At 35.9% G+C, this 16696-nt stretch overlaps 1 protein-coding gene across 1 annotated transcript; it reads right to left on the bottom strand.

Moving 5' to 3' along the window:
• Positions 1-361: 361 nt before the first annotated feature.
• On the bottom strand, positions 362-1300 carry LOC311175555 (olfactory receptor 4F3/4F16/4F29-like; the record flags this gene model as incomplete). Its single annotated transcript, XM_084240484.1, has 1 exon — positions 362-1300. The coding sequence occupies one exon, from the start codon at positions 1298-1300 to the stop codon at positions 362-364; it is 939 nt and encodes a 312-aa protein (XP_084096610.1).
• Positions 1301-16696: the final 15396 nt, after the last annotated feature.

Below are 16696 nucleotides of genomic sequence, written 5' to 3'. Positions count from 1 at the left end.
ATTCCTGAATTTAAAACATGAAAGATGGTGCCTCTCTGGTGGGGCAAAGGGGTTAAACACAGCACTGTGAAGATCCACAGAATAAGCAGCATGAGTTCATTCCCAGGCCTGCCAGAGAGCAACCCACTGATGCAGCAGACCTCTCTTCTCTCATCCATTGTTCCCCTCAGCAGTATGTTTCAGTCAGTCTGCCTTTTCTCTTCCCCACTCTGTCTCTGCTGAATCCTCTCACTCCCTGCACCTCTGGCCTGTATTCCAGTTCTTGTATGCATAAACAAATAAATCTTAAAAATATAAAATAAAAATATGAAAGATAGGAAAATTATACACCATTATTAGTTAAAAAGTTTAATCATATCATTTATGAAATCTTCCTGTAAGTCACAAGCTGTTTGCATACTCTTTTCATTGCTGTCTTCATTTCTTTATTCCTGAATGTATAGATAACTGGATTCAGAAAAGGCGCGACAACTGTATCAAAAATAGCAAGATACTTGTCCATTCGTGACTTGGGGTGTGGCCATGAATAGATAAATATGGTTGGACCAAAGAACAAAATGACCACAGATATATGAGCTGACAGGGTGGAAAGAGCCTTGGATGAGCCACCTGAGGAAGTTTTGCAAACAGTAAACAGAATGTAAATGTAGGAGATGAAGAGTATGAGGAAAGAACCAACACAGATAAACCCACTGTTAGTAATTACCATTAACCGCAATTTGTAGGTATCAGTACAGGCCAGTCTGAGAAGCCGGGGAATGTCACAGTAAAAGCTGTCTAACACATTAGGACCACAGAAGGGTAAATTAATAATAAATGCCAGTTGGAAGAGTGAGTGACTGACACCAAGAGACCAGGCAGCAGCCAAAAGTAAAATGCACATTCGTGGGCTCATGATGGTCAGGTAGTGGAGGGGCTTACATATGGCCACATATCTGTCAAAAGCCATGGCAATGAGCAGCACCATCTCCACACCACCAATGACGTGGATGAAGAAAATCTGAGTAATGCAGCCACTAAAGGAGATGACTTTATGCTTCCTGAAAAGGTCATAAAGCATCTTGGGTGAGGCAACAGAGCAGGCTCCCATGTCAATGAAAGACAGACTGGCAAGTAGGAAGTACATGGGGGAATGTAAATGAGGATCAATGGTCACAGAAAACACAATGAGGATGTTCCCAGTCATGCTTGCCACATAGAGCACAGTGGTGAACACCATTAGAAGAAGCTGCAGCTCCCATGAATGGGTGAGTCCCACAAACACAAATTCAGACACAACTGAGCGATTCCCTCCATCCATTGATCCAGCCAATTCAGGTGCAAATGTAATTATGAGAACTAGGGAAGTAAGAAAGAAATTGTGATCACTGAAGATGGCAGTGGAATTAATTATTTTCATGTTCACATTACAGATAAGGACTACTGGGTAATCAAATTCCTGATACTTACTAAATAATGATGATGCTGGTAATGATGACATAGTGCAACTCCAGAGATTATATCATGATGATATATAGCAGCAAATAAGCTAAAATTAACAGGACAGTTAGATAAGAATAAAAGCTTCACATGTACCTGTAGCAAAGAGAACATACAGAAATTAAAATTCAAAGAGACAAGGCAGAGTTGATGGAAATAAATTTAATTTTCCAATGGGAAATTACACAGTTATGCATATTTTATCTGACCATACAATCCCATATCAACACATTTCACTGCTCTTTTGTGGTTATTTCATATTCTTCTCTCATACAAGTTATACTCAAAGTGCAGAATTGGGGGGCAGACTCTGAGTGATTATCAACTCATAAGGAATGAGAGTTTTCTAAAACACTGGGATGGGTCTTCAAAACTTAGGAAGGAGAAACAAAGTATAGAACAAGATGTACATTGAGGTTAATACAGATGAAACTGGGGAATATGAAATATCAAAATCAGGCAAAAGTAGCTAAAGGAAAGGTATATGCTCCTAATCTGAGAATTTCATTTTCAGAATACACACAAGTCTTACTTTTCCTATATTGTTTTAGTTAAAAAAAACAGATGGCATAAAATTTACCATTTAACCCTTCTTAATTATAAAGTTCAGTAGTATTAAGTATATTACATTACTGTGAAGGAAATCTACGAAACTTTTTCCCCTGCAAATCTGAAATGCTATACCAAATAAACAAGACTCCTTTTCCCCTGTCACACCAGATACTACCATTCTACATCCTCTCTATGAATTTGACTACTTTAGAAAACTCATATCAATGTAATCATGCGGTTTTTCTCTTTCTTTGACTGGCTTATTCTTTTGGCATATTATTCTCAATGTTCACCTACTCGATCTTTCCATTTTTTAAAAGATCTAGAAAAATCAAATCAAAACTCTCCACTGCCCACATTACGCAATAAAGGTGCATCAGGAACCTACACCTAGCCCTGCAAGACTTTTATCCAGGTCAAAAATTACCAAAAAATTACAAATATTTGAAATCTCACCCTAGATCTGCTAAAGCATATGTCTATATTGCCATAAAGGCAGTGAAGTGTCTCATTAAGACATGTGGTGGCAGGATGAAAAAGGATATTCAGTAGTCCATGTGCAGACCAATGAAAAGCCTAGAGGGACAACACCACCAAGGTACAGTACAGCTCCAAGGCAGTCTTGATTTTATTTAGAATCAGACAGAAAATAAAGATCAAAGAAGCAAGAAGGCAAACAGAAATGTACATGTGTGAGCGGAAAACATAACCAGCTGGCCCCAGCCATGTTTGGGAAAATGTGAAAATGTCGAGGAAAGTCTCAGTGTTTATGCTACTCTAACCATAAAATCTATTGCTGTTTCTGCACCTACTATTTACAACTTGTATAGTTCCTCATACCAGGACTTTTTCCCTAAGAGGTTCCTTATAAGCTTTCCCTGTTTCTGCACACTGAGAGGAACAGAATAGTCAAAGCAAAGAATAATCAAAGAACAGACATAGAAGAGTTGAGACATGATAACCCAGGGTCCACAGTGAATAACATCTGTAAACTGCTCGTATTGGTCCATACTATTAAGATGCTGATGGCCAGCACTTGAAAACATTGAAATATTCACCATTTTCCTGAACACTGCTTCAATCTCACCCACTCATATCCTTTATGCCCGAGGGTGTCTCCATCCTTTTCAGTTATTCAGTGCTATAATTTGTAGAACCTGCTCTGATATTTAACATCATACCCACTCTCTGAGTCTGAAAGCAAGGAGACAAGTTGCTTCTGCAAGGACATTTGTACATGTAACCTTTTAATCCATTTGGAAATGAAAAGATGTCAACCTTCAGTAACCTTATAGGAGAGCACCAGAGCTTTCACTTTGGTTTGATCACATGCTTCTAAAGCTGATACTGAAATATTGGTGCCTTTTAAGTTTTGGGCATGTTTTCAGGGATAGCTGGGGTGGAGTGAAGGGGGGTGGAGAGGATTTCATTGCTCTGTGTCAAGATACCCATAATAATCAATTGCTATTGGAGGGTGAGAACTGAAAACTGCTCCTGAAGTTTAACTCTCTCTAATGGTACTGGAATACACAAGACCAGGTTTCTGATACTCTCCATTTACTGACAAAGATCCAGATATTTGAAGAAGAAATTTCAAAAAAATACATTCCAAGTTTATTATTTCATCTATCCTAACACATCTCCCTAACCCACAACTTTCAGAACCTCTCACTGTCAGCTAACTCCAGTTTCAGCTCACCACCACTAACATGAGTTTCTCCATGCTAAACCAAAACAAATTATTTTGTTGTCACCTCCTGAGCCAACAAGTCATAGACTTACTGTACGCACTTTTTATAGTCAAAACTTTCAGTTGCAGAATCTGTGAGCCTGGACTAGGGAATAGGGAATCGATATACTGCTCATTGTGGGAACAAGAGAAGAATGAAGAGGTCAAGTGGTATAAAAATTCATGGGTGAAAAGCAATGCACCAGTGAGAATTCCAGATATACTCAGCAGATGATGAAACAACACGACTGCTGTGTGAGAAAGCACAAGCACCCAGGAGAATAATTGCTACTTTGAGCTAAGAGACAACAGACCCAGGCTGGCCATTTTTAGATTAAAAAAACTAAGACCCAAATATAAACTGAATTGCCCATATTCACACTCACACCAGAACTGAGAACCAATCCCTAGGACTCTGGGTTCCTGATCCAGAACTCATAGATGCCATATAGAATAACTGAAGAATAGCAATAATGGAAATATAAAATATAATTTCTAAGTTTAAACTGATACAAAACATAAGCATTGCACAAACTACCCACTTGCACTAAATTAATTTACACAACAATAATTAAATACCCAAAAAGTAACAATTAAATGTTAGAAGTAAACTGTATTGACATGAGATTCTCAATGTTTCATACATTGTGTGTTCACTCTTATTTTGGTGCAAAGGAATATTTGTTATCATTATATCACTTCTTCATTCTGTATTTAATTCTCCTCAAAAATCAATAAAAGTTCTCAATTATTTCATAAAGCTTTTCTTGGTAATTCAGTCCACAATGGTCACAATTTTTTCTCTAATATCTGTAAGTCACAAAATCAATAAACACATTGGAAAAATATAAATTGCACACATAATAGTTACAACATAAAGCAATATGCAGATGCACTAGAAGAATTTGTTGAATGTGTGAGAAAAATAATAGAAACTCAGTGGAAGGAATACTATTATCTAGACATCAAAGCTCTTAGAAAGAGGATGCATCATGATCTGTCCTTTTAAATATGTGGTGATAAACACCTCGATCATAAAGTATATTGTCATTTGCTGTTTGCCATAATGCTTTATAGTTCTCATTCAACTATTACCAGAGTTGACAATTAAGCACAAAATCAAGTAAATATTTCCAGAATGAGAGGCTGGTTGATAGCAGCTCCACACTCTAGGAAATATGAATGTGATGCTCCCCTCTTTCCATTATCTTTCAAAGAGATTGCACTGACAGTATTTCTCATCTCAAAATTAATAGTAACCATAATCAATAGTGTCTATCCAGAGACAGCCTACCCTTTGCAACATATACTTTGTTTGCGAAGAGGAGAAAAATTTTCTCTTCATACTCAACTTAATTCACCTAATACTCAACTTGAGTTCATGAAGTTAGGCAATAATCTGAGAAATATCAGTGAATAGGGAAGAGAAAAAGTAGAAAGAAACATTAAAAAGAGACAAATATGCAAGGCAATGGTAAATTAGATGAGATGTGCACAATGATAATAAAATGGAGACAGAAAAGTACACAGGCAAAGACAGATGGGAAGAGCTCAGATACTTTAAGTGTGGTAGATATTAAATAGGAAGAACCTGTTAAGACATCTCATCAAAAAATTTAAAAGCTAACTCTTTCAGTACCTGCCCAGCCAGAATCACACAATTTTGTGAACATCACATGGATAAACAGTGAAAAGGTAACTTTTCATAAAACAGTGCAAATGTGAATCATCCAAATTATCATTGCTACTCTGATTTGGGCTGTCAGTTGCTATGGTTCTGAAGTTTATCAAGCCTGTCTTCTAGACTCGAATTCTCACTGCTATAGGAGCATGAGAAAGTTACCTAACCTCTGTGAGCCTCAGCTTCCCTATTTGTAAAGAAGATAACACTATGGCCCTTGCAGGCTGTTGTGAGACTAGATGATGTGGTGGATGCAACACATGCCCATTGCAGCTACCACTCACATGGGGGAGCACATAAAGTTGTACCTGATAGATAGTAAGGACAGTTATCGCTATGTCCCAGTGCTTAGTTCCATGTTAAAAAAAAAAACAAAACTCTTTACTTCAGAATCCATTACTTTGAGGTAATTAAGTGGAGCTGGTCAAGTTAGCTTTTCATTACCAGTTAGTGATCAGCAGCTTCATAGCCTTTATTAGAAATATTTCTCATTAAGAGCTATTTCTCCTAAGTGGAGACACTGCTCAGGGCCTGTTTTATGCTAAGTTTGTGTTCTAATAATAAGGGCAGATCATGAAATTTCCAGAACCCTCCTTTCCCTACAACAAAAGTCATCAATTAATTCTCACAACTATTTTGAAGCTTTTCTTAACCACCACACAGGCCATTACATCTGCATGGGGGGAACGGTGTTCATGAAATTCCAAAGCCTATATAAATAAAAATTTATACACATTTGACTAGGAGGGAAGGTACCACAACAAATACTTGCCTCCTAGGAAATAAGTCTATATTTTCAATCCACTTAGCATTCTTTAGCCATAATTGTTGCTACTGCACAAGAAAAATCACAAAGAGAGTTCACACATGCCAAGAAATCAGTTATGGTTACCTGGCAACTCAGGCCAATGTATCCTAATTCTTTTTTTCCTATTCTTCCATGCATTCTTATTAAATTATTTCATTAATTAAAACTTTATACTGACTATCTTGTATTATTGGCATAAAAATACAAAATGCCTAGCTGACATTTTCAGTCAATAGCCAAAGACATAGAAAGACGAATATCAGAGGCTTAGCACTGCCTGGCAATAGTGGAACAAACAAACTGCTTCTCTTGTGATTAGAGGAGACAAGGTAGAAAATGTTTTACTAAGCAGAATTTTTACTCAGATAAAATAACAATATAGAAGGCAGCATTTCAGGAATCATTTCAAGAAGCTAGTACACTATGAGAAAAAGCAGGTAGTATCAAGGAGCTCTGGAATATTGAAGAGTGCAGATAGCTGGAGAATAGAAATTGTTTAAGACAACAGTGGAAAATAAAGTAAGACAGTTGAAGGTAGCTTTACCTAACTTCAGGATCTAATTTATGATGATCATTTATATTAAAAAAAAAAGCAGAGCAAAGATTTAGGCATGAAAGGCATGAAACCAGTGTTCAGGACGAGGCTTCATTTGTCAGGGTGATGAAAAATTGGAAGGAAGGAACAAAAAGAGAACACTCTCAGTTAATAGACTGCCATAGCAGAGTGGATCTGACCTGAGACAATCACCAAGCAGTCTCCTCCTGAGAACTGAGAAAACCTTGCTTTCTGATATTCTTAAAATTTCATCCCCTCAACCATCTGTTCTTTCAAGGGAACTAAAAGATTAACATCATCAAATGCTAATTCAGATTCAGATATGGACCCCAAGCATCAACCAGAGCCTACTGAGGATCATTACAAACACACAAAAATATCTGCATCAAACGGTGTCTCAATAAACATGGAAGCTAATTGCAGCCCCAGAGGGAAGTGACCAAGTGATGTTGCTGATCTGGGATTGCCAGACAGAGAGCACTTGGCCTGGGGAATTATCAAGTATGATTCCGGTTTTCCCAGGGTAGCCAACCAGAGAAGCTGAAGATGAGAATAAAAGGTTTGAAATTTTCTAAGGATGAAGAAACTTTTTACCATGTTCCATGTGCTAGAATGATTTAAATTCAGAGTTATTTGTAATCTCTCCATATCGCCATATCTTATGGAATGAAGGCAATATTAAAAGGAAGAAAATAAAACTAATTTACAGAGATGAATAGATTTTAAAGAGACAGGGAAGAGGAAAGAAAGCATGAGAAAAGCAAGAGATAGGTAGTGAATGAGAGAGCAAACTATAAAAGGTAAAACTGAGGCAATTCCTAGAGTTTGTGAGGTTGGATGCACTTGGACATCCAGTTACCTGAGTCAATAAATTCCCTTTTAAAACTTGCTTTGTATTTTCAATTGTGGTAAGATAAAACATGAAATTTGCCATCATAACCTAAGTGTACTGTTCAGTAGTGCAAACAAAACATATTCACATTATTGTATAACAGATCTCGTGATCATTTTCCTCTTGTAAAATTAAATTAGATGTTTCTTTTTTGTTTTAGTTATTTTGCTTGTTTTGCAATGTTTTACACATGGAATTCAAAGTTTTCCAATTAACGCAAAGGACAAAGATAAATACTGGATGGTGTCACTTTTAGGTGATCCATAGAAAAACCAAACAAAGGGTCAGACCAAGAAAAACTTTAAAACCAACCCTTAAAAAGTTACCTAAATCTTTGGGAATATAAAAATAAAATTTATTGTAAAAAAATAAAAATAAATAAAAATAAAAAATAAAAAAGTTACCTAAATCTTTGGCTTTCAGAGAGGGAGGAGGCAGGTGAGGAAGTAGGATGAAAACGGGAGACTACATTGGACCACTGGAAGAACACAATGGACCACGATGGTGGACTATGGGTACTTCAGCAGTGGGAGGGCTAGGGTGACTACACCTGGGGGAGGAGGGCTGGCAAAACACTAGCAAGGATGCAAAATAATGGCACTTCAATAACAATTAAAAATATGATTTAATTAAAAAATAAGGCAAAAGAAAATAAAAAGTTACTAGACAAAAACTGATGAAATTAAAATAAGTATTTATCTTTTACTTTTTTATATTGCTAAGGATTTTTAATTAATGAATGGTCATATTCATTTTGGGAGGGGCACTATAGTGAATGTATTTCTCAGTAGTTGAAAACCATTTCTGAAAAATTATATTATGAATAAAGAATTTTAAATACCATTATGATTATTAATTGCAAATACATATAGGAAAGTAATCTGAAATGCAGACCTCGGTATATGCAAGGATTATCAACAGAGTGAAAAAAGGAATTCAATACAGTTAATCAGTGATATAAGAGGAATTGAAAAATTATTACCTAGTAAGATAATAGAGTATTACATGTGTGTTTAAAATTACTTTTACTAAAACATGCATTAATGTAAGAAAATTATCAGAATATAATATTTATTAATATCAAGATAAAAATATAGAGACCATTAAATCCCAACTTGGTATCTATGTACTTACGTAGGCATAGAAAAGCATTAGAAATATTTATATTACTAGCAGTTATCTCCAAGTGGAGATTAGATGATTTTTGTATCTTCATTTATTTCCAAAAAAAAGTGTCAGTATATTTGACTTTCATTAGAAAAAAACATGGTACTTGATAAAGAAAACAATGGAGGATTTCACAGCTGCAGTGGTAAAACTACAGTCTCCTTAGAATCAAAGATGAACTTATCAATAGACTTTTGACCATAAATACAGAACAACAATTTCAATAAACTTAGGCAAGCGGATGAATGTAATGGACATCCATTAAGTCACAGTGAACATAATGAGGGTTTCCCATGCTTGCCACATAAAGCATGGAGGAGAATGTGAGGAAAAGTTGGCTCTCCCAGAGTTGGTGAGTCCCTGCAACACAAACTGTGACACTGTAGAGTGATTCACTCCATCCATTGATTTATCAGACAGAATGTTTCTCCAGAAAAAAAGAAAATGGAAAAAAAACTGAAATAAGAATGTTAACAATGTTCTCTGTGTCATACAAAGTTCTCTGTGTCATACACAGTGTTATAAACCAATGTTATCTCAGCAAAAAAAAATCAGGAAGGAAAACATGGTAGGTGTGCAAACAAGGACTGGGATGGAAGTGTAATAGTGCAACTCCAGAAAAACGAGAGGTAAAGATGATCTGTCTCAGAACTCACTGATTCTATTTTAAGTTGTTCATGGAACAATTCTCTAGTCATTCAGTTTGTCTCATGTTTTAACTTTACCTAACCTGAGGCACATAGTATGTGTCTTATAGTCATCCTTGCACCATTAACTATAAACAGAATTGCAATTACATAAAGTCCAGAGTACAAGTGAGCATGAGAGCATCTGGTAAAGAGTTTAGAAGTAGGGCCTCCCTGGTCGCCCAAGGGGTTAAGCATCTCACTATGATCTACAGCCTCTACAGCGATCCACAGCCTCTGCAGCATGAATTCGATCCCCTGCTGGCCAGGAAGCAAACCACATGGCACAGCAGACCTCTCCTGTCGCGCCAGCTGCTCCCCTCAGCAGTGTGTTTCTGTCAGTCTGCCTATTCTACTCCTCACTCTGTCTCTGGTGAATCCTCTCACCCCCTGCATCTCTGTAAGCATAAATAAATCCTTAAAAAAATTTAAAAAGAGTTTAGAAGTAGTTCAAAGAAATGACAGGACCAAAGCCAGGATATAATAGATATTTATGGCACAGGGTATTTACATGGATTTGCAAAGTATAAGTAGGAGTAACTAATAGGATGGTTAGCAACCAGGACATGGTAAATATATTCAAAGCAGGAATGGAGAATTGTTATGGGAAGTCAAGGTAATTAAGGAATCTAATTTAGTTCATCTGTCTAGGTTATCCAATCTCTGCGGTTTGTGAACCTGATATAATTATTGTAGTCCTAAGTTTCTAGAGTTTGCTGGTGATGAAAAATATATACACTGAAGTCATAGGTGTCACGGAACCACTGACACGCTACTGTCCCTTAAGATAACATAACCACTCCTATCCCTTTTCTCTTCCCTCTGCTTCAAACTTCTGAAATACCTGGGTTCCAATGCCAAGCCTGAGTGTTACCTAATCCAAATTCTGGATGGCTACATGAATCCTACTCATCACCCACTTCTGCAGAGAATACACTACTACTACACAGAAGATATATTTTCATATCTGGTGGTCCAAACACTTTCGTGTCTCAAGCCCTCAAATCTCTCAGCACTAAAATATGCTGCTAAAAAGTGAAACTGAAAAAAACAGGAGGTTGGAGCATAAATAGTAAGGGCTTGTAAAGTAGGAACATGAATGGACAAAAGCCTTATTTAGACTTGGAACTGAGAGGAAAGGGCACAAAGGAGCAATTGTTCCAACAGCAGCCAGTGCAGTAGCAAATGCCCAAAGTTACCACGTTCCAGGCTTCATGATATAATTGATAGCCAGATCCATGCTATTCCTGAAGTCAAGGAAGAAAATATAGACTTTCCCACTGTATTTTAAAAGTACTCAGTGAAAGTACATCATGACACTTTAGTACTCTGAGATGGTTAGTGATGGAGTTTTGACCTGGAAAACTATGCATTGCCTGTATCACCCATATTACTAAGTACTTTCATGTTTGTCTTCTTTATAATTATCTGTTTTGTGGTTATGTCCAATAATAAAATGATTTTCAATTGTAAATGAGGAATCTAAGGTCCAGAGAAGTTAATAACAGACACCAAAACAGAGTTAATTACCTTAGGCCTAAATCAGGCCTTCTGATTCCAAATCCAGTGCTGTTTTGATGACATGCAAGTGTGACGATTTGTTAAAGATACCAAACAATTATTCCAAATATGAACTTTAAGCATGAATTCCAAAATAATGTATACCTCAAAATTACCCAGTGTTGTGTATCAATTATATCTCAATAAACCCATGAAAAAAAAAGAATTCCAGTACATTCAGAACAATCGATCACTCACACATAAACATATAACACTAACATAAATTAACAAGTGCAAGATTCACAGTAAAAGATTTAAACATATTGTTGCAACACCTAAGGGTAAGGGGGAGAGTCAGTTGCTGAGAAGAATGGAAAAGAAGCAAAACTCACCAAGGTATTTTGCCCATAAATGATTTAGCAGAGTAAGAGGACAATTTATTCTTAAACAGGTGTAATAATCAACACACAAGAAAGATTCCACCTCAAAACAAAAATTGGAAGTCATCCATATTTTAAAATCACAGAAAGGAACACCTGCTTAAAGGATAACATATAAAGAGATAAAAGAAAACTAATGGAGGGACCATCCATGGCCAATAAGGACAAATGCTGACTGTTCATCATCACCATAATTACATTACTATTATTACCATTCTTACATATAGTTTGCCTTTAAAAAGTTTTGTTTCTGTGTTCATAACAAGAAGAAACAAGGGAGAAAAGAAGATGTGAGAAACAGCTGTTACTTTCATATGCTACAGAGTGATCAAAAAGGACAACTAAGGAAAAGATATAGATTACAGCTGAGATCTCATTGCTGCCAGACAGAAAGCAGCTAAAATCAAACAGGAGAGAGGAAGTCAAGATTATAGGTAGATAAAAAATAGTGATGAAGTAGAGAAAGAAAAAACAAATGAGAAATAATTTCTGTAACATAGGAAAAGAGATTTGAGGAGACTAAGGATAGGAAAACAAGGCAATATGCTATGTGTAGAAATTTTGGAGGGTGCCAGAACACTATACAGAGTTAAAAGATAAAGATTCCAACAACTGTGAGATCTTATTGAAGGTGGGTAACATGAACTTGGATAAAAACTAGCTGGAATATTTTTGTTATTCCACTCAGGAATACCCAGGAACCAAACACTTAGATTTTTTTTTTTTAATTTGCACATTTCTCCTGTCCATAATCATTGCCCACATCCTCCCACCCACCCACTGCTAGGACAAGTAGCTACATAAAACACTGGATTTTGAGAGAGGAGATCGATTAGTTGTGTTAGGAATTGTAGCCAAGTGCTGTATTAGAGTTCTGGGATTCTCAAAATGAGATCATTTGGTCAAGCAATGGGAATAGTCTTAGAAGAGTCTCAGGGAGACGGAAATCGGCTGTATATTTTCTTTGAAAAAATAAAGATTCACCATTTTATTTTTAAACACTTTTTTATGATATGGCCGCTGGAATCATCAATGAAGGGAGAAAAAAAAATTCTAATTTTGAAATTTAGAAAGTCCAAAAATTCCTGAAGAACATTTGTAGAACAGAACGAGGAACACATCTGAGTCTTTCTGTGTGTACAAAGGTACAAAAAATAATTAAAGGTTGAAAACATAAGTGTATATAAGAGACTGAGAATAAAAAGAAGGATAAGAACATGTGAACTGAAAACAGACTAGAAGAGACAAATGATGGAGATAGAAATGGAGATGAAGAGATGTATCCAAAACCCTTTCCTCCTGAATACCATCCAAAAAACTAAGTGCCCCAAAACAGATGAGTGAATCATGAAGATGTAGAGTATGTACAAAGGAATACCATCCAGCTATAAAAAGAAAAAGATAAATTCTTGCACTGATCAATAAGTATACACCAAAATATATAAGACAACAATTAACAAGTCTAAAAAAGACACTGTCTCCAAAACAATAGCACAAGGAGACTTAAAAACCCAAATTTCTTCAGTAGATAGGTCAACAAGAAAAAAAATCAATAAGGAAACAATCACCTTAAAAGAAGAATTAGAATACATTAGTTTAATATACATTTGTAAGGCCCTAGACCCCAAAAAACTAAATACACATTCTTCAGCAGAGCAATGGAATGTTCTCAAGGTTAGACATATTGAGTCACAAAATAAATATCAATAAATTCATGAAGATGAAAATCAATCAGGTATCTTTTCTCATTTCAGTGGCATCAAATTAGAAATCGTAAAAAGGAGGAAAATCTGTTATATGTGAAGACTGAAGAACACACTATTCAATGACTACTCTAATGAGGAAATCAAACAGAAATGGAAAAAAATACTGGCGACTAATGAAAATAAAGATACAATACAGAAATACCAAAACAATGGGATGCAGCAAAAGCAATACTAAAAGGGAAATATATAGCAATATAATCCCACAATAAGAAACATGAAAGATCACAAATAATCAAACTATACACCTTAAGAAACTAGAAAGAAAAAAAAGGAAAATAAAAAGTTAGTAAAAGGAAACAATAAAAATTAGAGCAGAAATAAAAAAATAGGTATCATAAAGACAGCACAAGAGAACAAGGAAACCAAAAGCTGATTCTGTGAAAACTCTAGCAAATAGACTCAGAAGCAAAAGTGGAGTTATAAAAGACATCTGAGAAATACAGAATATCACAAGAGACTGGTATGCACACCTATCTGCCAATAAATTGTAAAACACAGAAAAATGGACAATTCTTAGAATCATATAACTTTTCAAGACTGAATCAGGAAAAATATAGACAACCTGAACTGATCAATTATAACCTAGGATAGCAAAATAGTATCCAAAAGTCTCTCATAGAAGGAAGGGACAATACCAAACACGTTTTATGAAGCCAACATTACACTAATACCAAAACCGAACAAGGACAACACAAAAAAGGAAAACTACAGGCCAATCTCCCTAATGAACACTGATGCAAAAATCCTCAATAAAATTTTAGCTAGCAGAATCCAACAATGTATCCATAAGATAATTCACCACGACCAAGTTGGATTCATTCCAGGGGCACAAGGATGGTTTAACATCCGAAAATCAATCAACGTTATCCAACACATCAACAAAAAGAAATATAAAAACCATATGATAATATCAATAGATGCTGAGAAAGCTTTCGACAAAGTGCAACACCCATTCATGATAAAAGCCCTTGAAATTCTTGGGATACAAGGAACATACCTCAACATCATAAAGGCCATCTATGACAAGCCAACAGCCAGTATCATTCTCAATGGTGAAAAGCTGAAAGCAATTCCATTAAGATCTGGAACAAGACAAGGATGTCTACTCTCACCATTGCTTTTCAATATAATACTGGAAGTCCTAGCCAGGGCAATAAGACAAGAGAAAGACATCCAAGGAATCCAAATAGGAAAAGAAGAAGTCAAACTATCACTATTTGCAGACGATATGATATTATACATAGAGAACCCCAAAAACTCCACAGAAAAGCTAATTCAACTCATCAATCAGTTCAGTAAAGTGGCAGGATACAAAATCAACACGCAAAAGTCAGTAGCCTTCCTATACACAATAAATCTGAAGAAGAAGAAATCAAAAAGACCATCCCTTTTGTTATTGAAACAAAAAAAATCAAATATTTGGGAATAAATCTAACAAAAGAGGTAAAGGACCTATACAAAGAAAACTATAAAACACTGTTAAAAGAAATAGAAGAAGACACAAAGAAATGGAGAGACATCCCCTGCTCATGGATTGGAAGAATAAACATTATTAAAATGGCCATCCTTCCAAAAGCAATATACAGATTCAATGCTATTCCAATCAAAATTTCAATGTCATTCTTCAAAGAAATAGAACAATTATTGATGAAATTCATATGGAATCACAAAAAACCCCGAATAGCCAAAGCTCTCCTGAAAAAAAAAGAAGGGAATGGAGGCATCAGACTCCCAGACTTCAAACTATACTACAAAGCCATAATCATCAAAACTGCATGGTATTGGAACAAGAACAGACATACAGACCAATGGAATCGAATAGAAAATCCAGAAATAAACCCACAGATTTATGGTCAACTAATCTTTGACAAAGGAGCAAAGAATATGCATTGGAGCAAAGAAAGTTTGTTCAATAAATGGTGCTGGGAAAACTGGGTCGCTACATGCAAAAGAATGAAGCTTGACCACCACCTCACACCATACACAAAAATCAACTCAAAATGGATTAAAGAACTAGACATAAGACCTGAAACCATAAAATATATAGAAGGAAATATAGGCGAAACACTACGTGATTTGCACATCAAAGACATCTTTACAGACACATCACCCAAAGCAGTGATAGTGAAGGCAAAGATAAACAGCTGGGACTACATCAAATTAAAGAGTTTCTGCACAGCAAAAGAGACAATAACAAAAACAAAGAGAAACCCCACCAACTGGGAGAACATTTTTGCACCCAACACTAATGATAAAGGACTGATCACAAAAATCTGCAAAGAGCTGATGAGACTCAACAACAACAAAGAAAATAATCCAGTCAAAAAATGGGCAGAAGAGCTTAAAAGAAACTTCTCTGAAGAGGAAATGCAAATGGCCAACAGGCATATGAAAAAATGTTCAACATCACTTGTCATCAGGGAAATGCAAATCAAAACTACCATGAGATACCATCTTACACCAGTGAGAATGGCACATATTAAAAAAACTAGCAACAACAAATGTTGGCGAGGGTGTGGAGAAAAAGGAACTCTTCTGCACTGTTGGTGGGAGTGCAAACTGGTCCAACCACTGTGGAAAGCTGTGTGGAGATTTCTGGACCTACTAAACATAGAGCTTCCATATGATCCAGCAATTCCACTCCTAGGTATTTACCCAAAGGACACAGAAACATCAATTCCAAAGAACACCTGCACCCCTATGTTTATAGCAGCACTGTTTACAATAGCTAAGCTTTGGAAACAGCCCAAATGCCCAAAAATAGATGACTGGATCAAGAAGATGTGGTACATATATACCATGGAATATTACTCAGCATTCAAAAAAGATAAACACATGCAATTTGCTGCAACATGGATGGCGCTGGAAGGGATCATGCTCAGCGAAATAAGCCAAAAAGAAAAAGAAAAATACCGGATGGTCTCACTCATAGCAGGAATCTAGAAAACTTCAATAAGGGACCAGGAAAATGAATAACTATAAGAAAGTGAAAATCAAAATCAACAAAAAACTATGAACCAGAGACACTTTTAGGGGGGCGGGGGCGGGAGGGGAGGGATTGGGGTCAGAATGGGGGGCTGCAATTGTATGGGGAATATAACAATAAAATTTATTAAAAAAAAAAAAGAAAAAAAAAGAACAAAAGTCTCTCATAAAACAAAAGACCAGGACCAATTTCACTATGGCATTTTAACCCTATCCTCTCAAATTTTTCCAAAACACTGAAGGAATGTTTCCAATTACATTTGGCAAGACCAATATTAATTTAACACAAAAGAAGACAAAGACATCACAATGAAGGAAAACTACCTAATTCCTTGATATATATACATACAAAAATGTTCAACAAAATATAAGCAAGTAAAATTGAACTATAATAATTAAGTGATCATCATGACCAAGTGAGATTTACTTGAGAGGCAAGAACAGTTCACTATCTA

Source organism: Talpa europaea (genome assembly GCF_964194135.1).
Source record: "Talpa europaea genome assembly, chromosome: 8".
Classification (NCBI taxonomy): domain Eukaryota; kingdom Metazoa; phylum Chordata; class Mammalia; order Eulipotyphla; family Talpidae; genus Talpa; species Talpa europaea.
The sequence above is the reverse complement of the archived record's forward strand: the minus strand, read 5'-3'. Positions and strand labels throughout refer to the sequence as shown.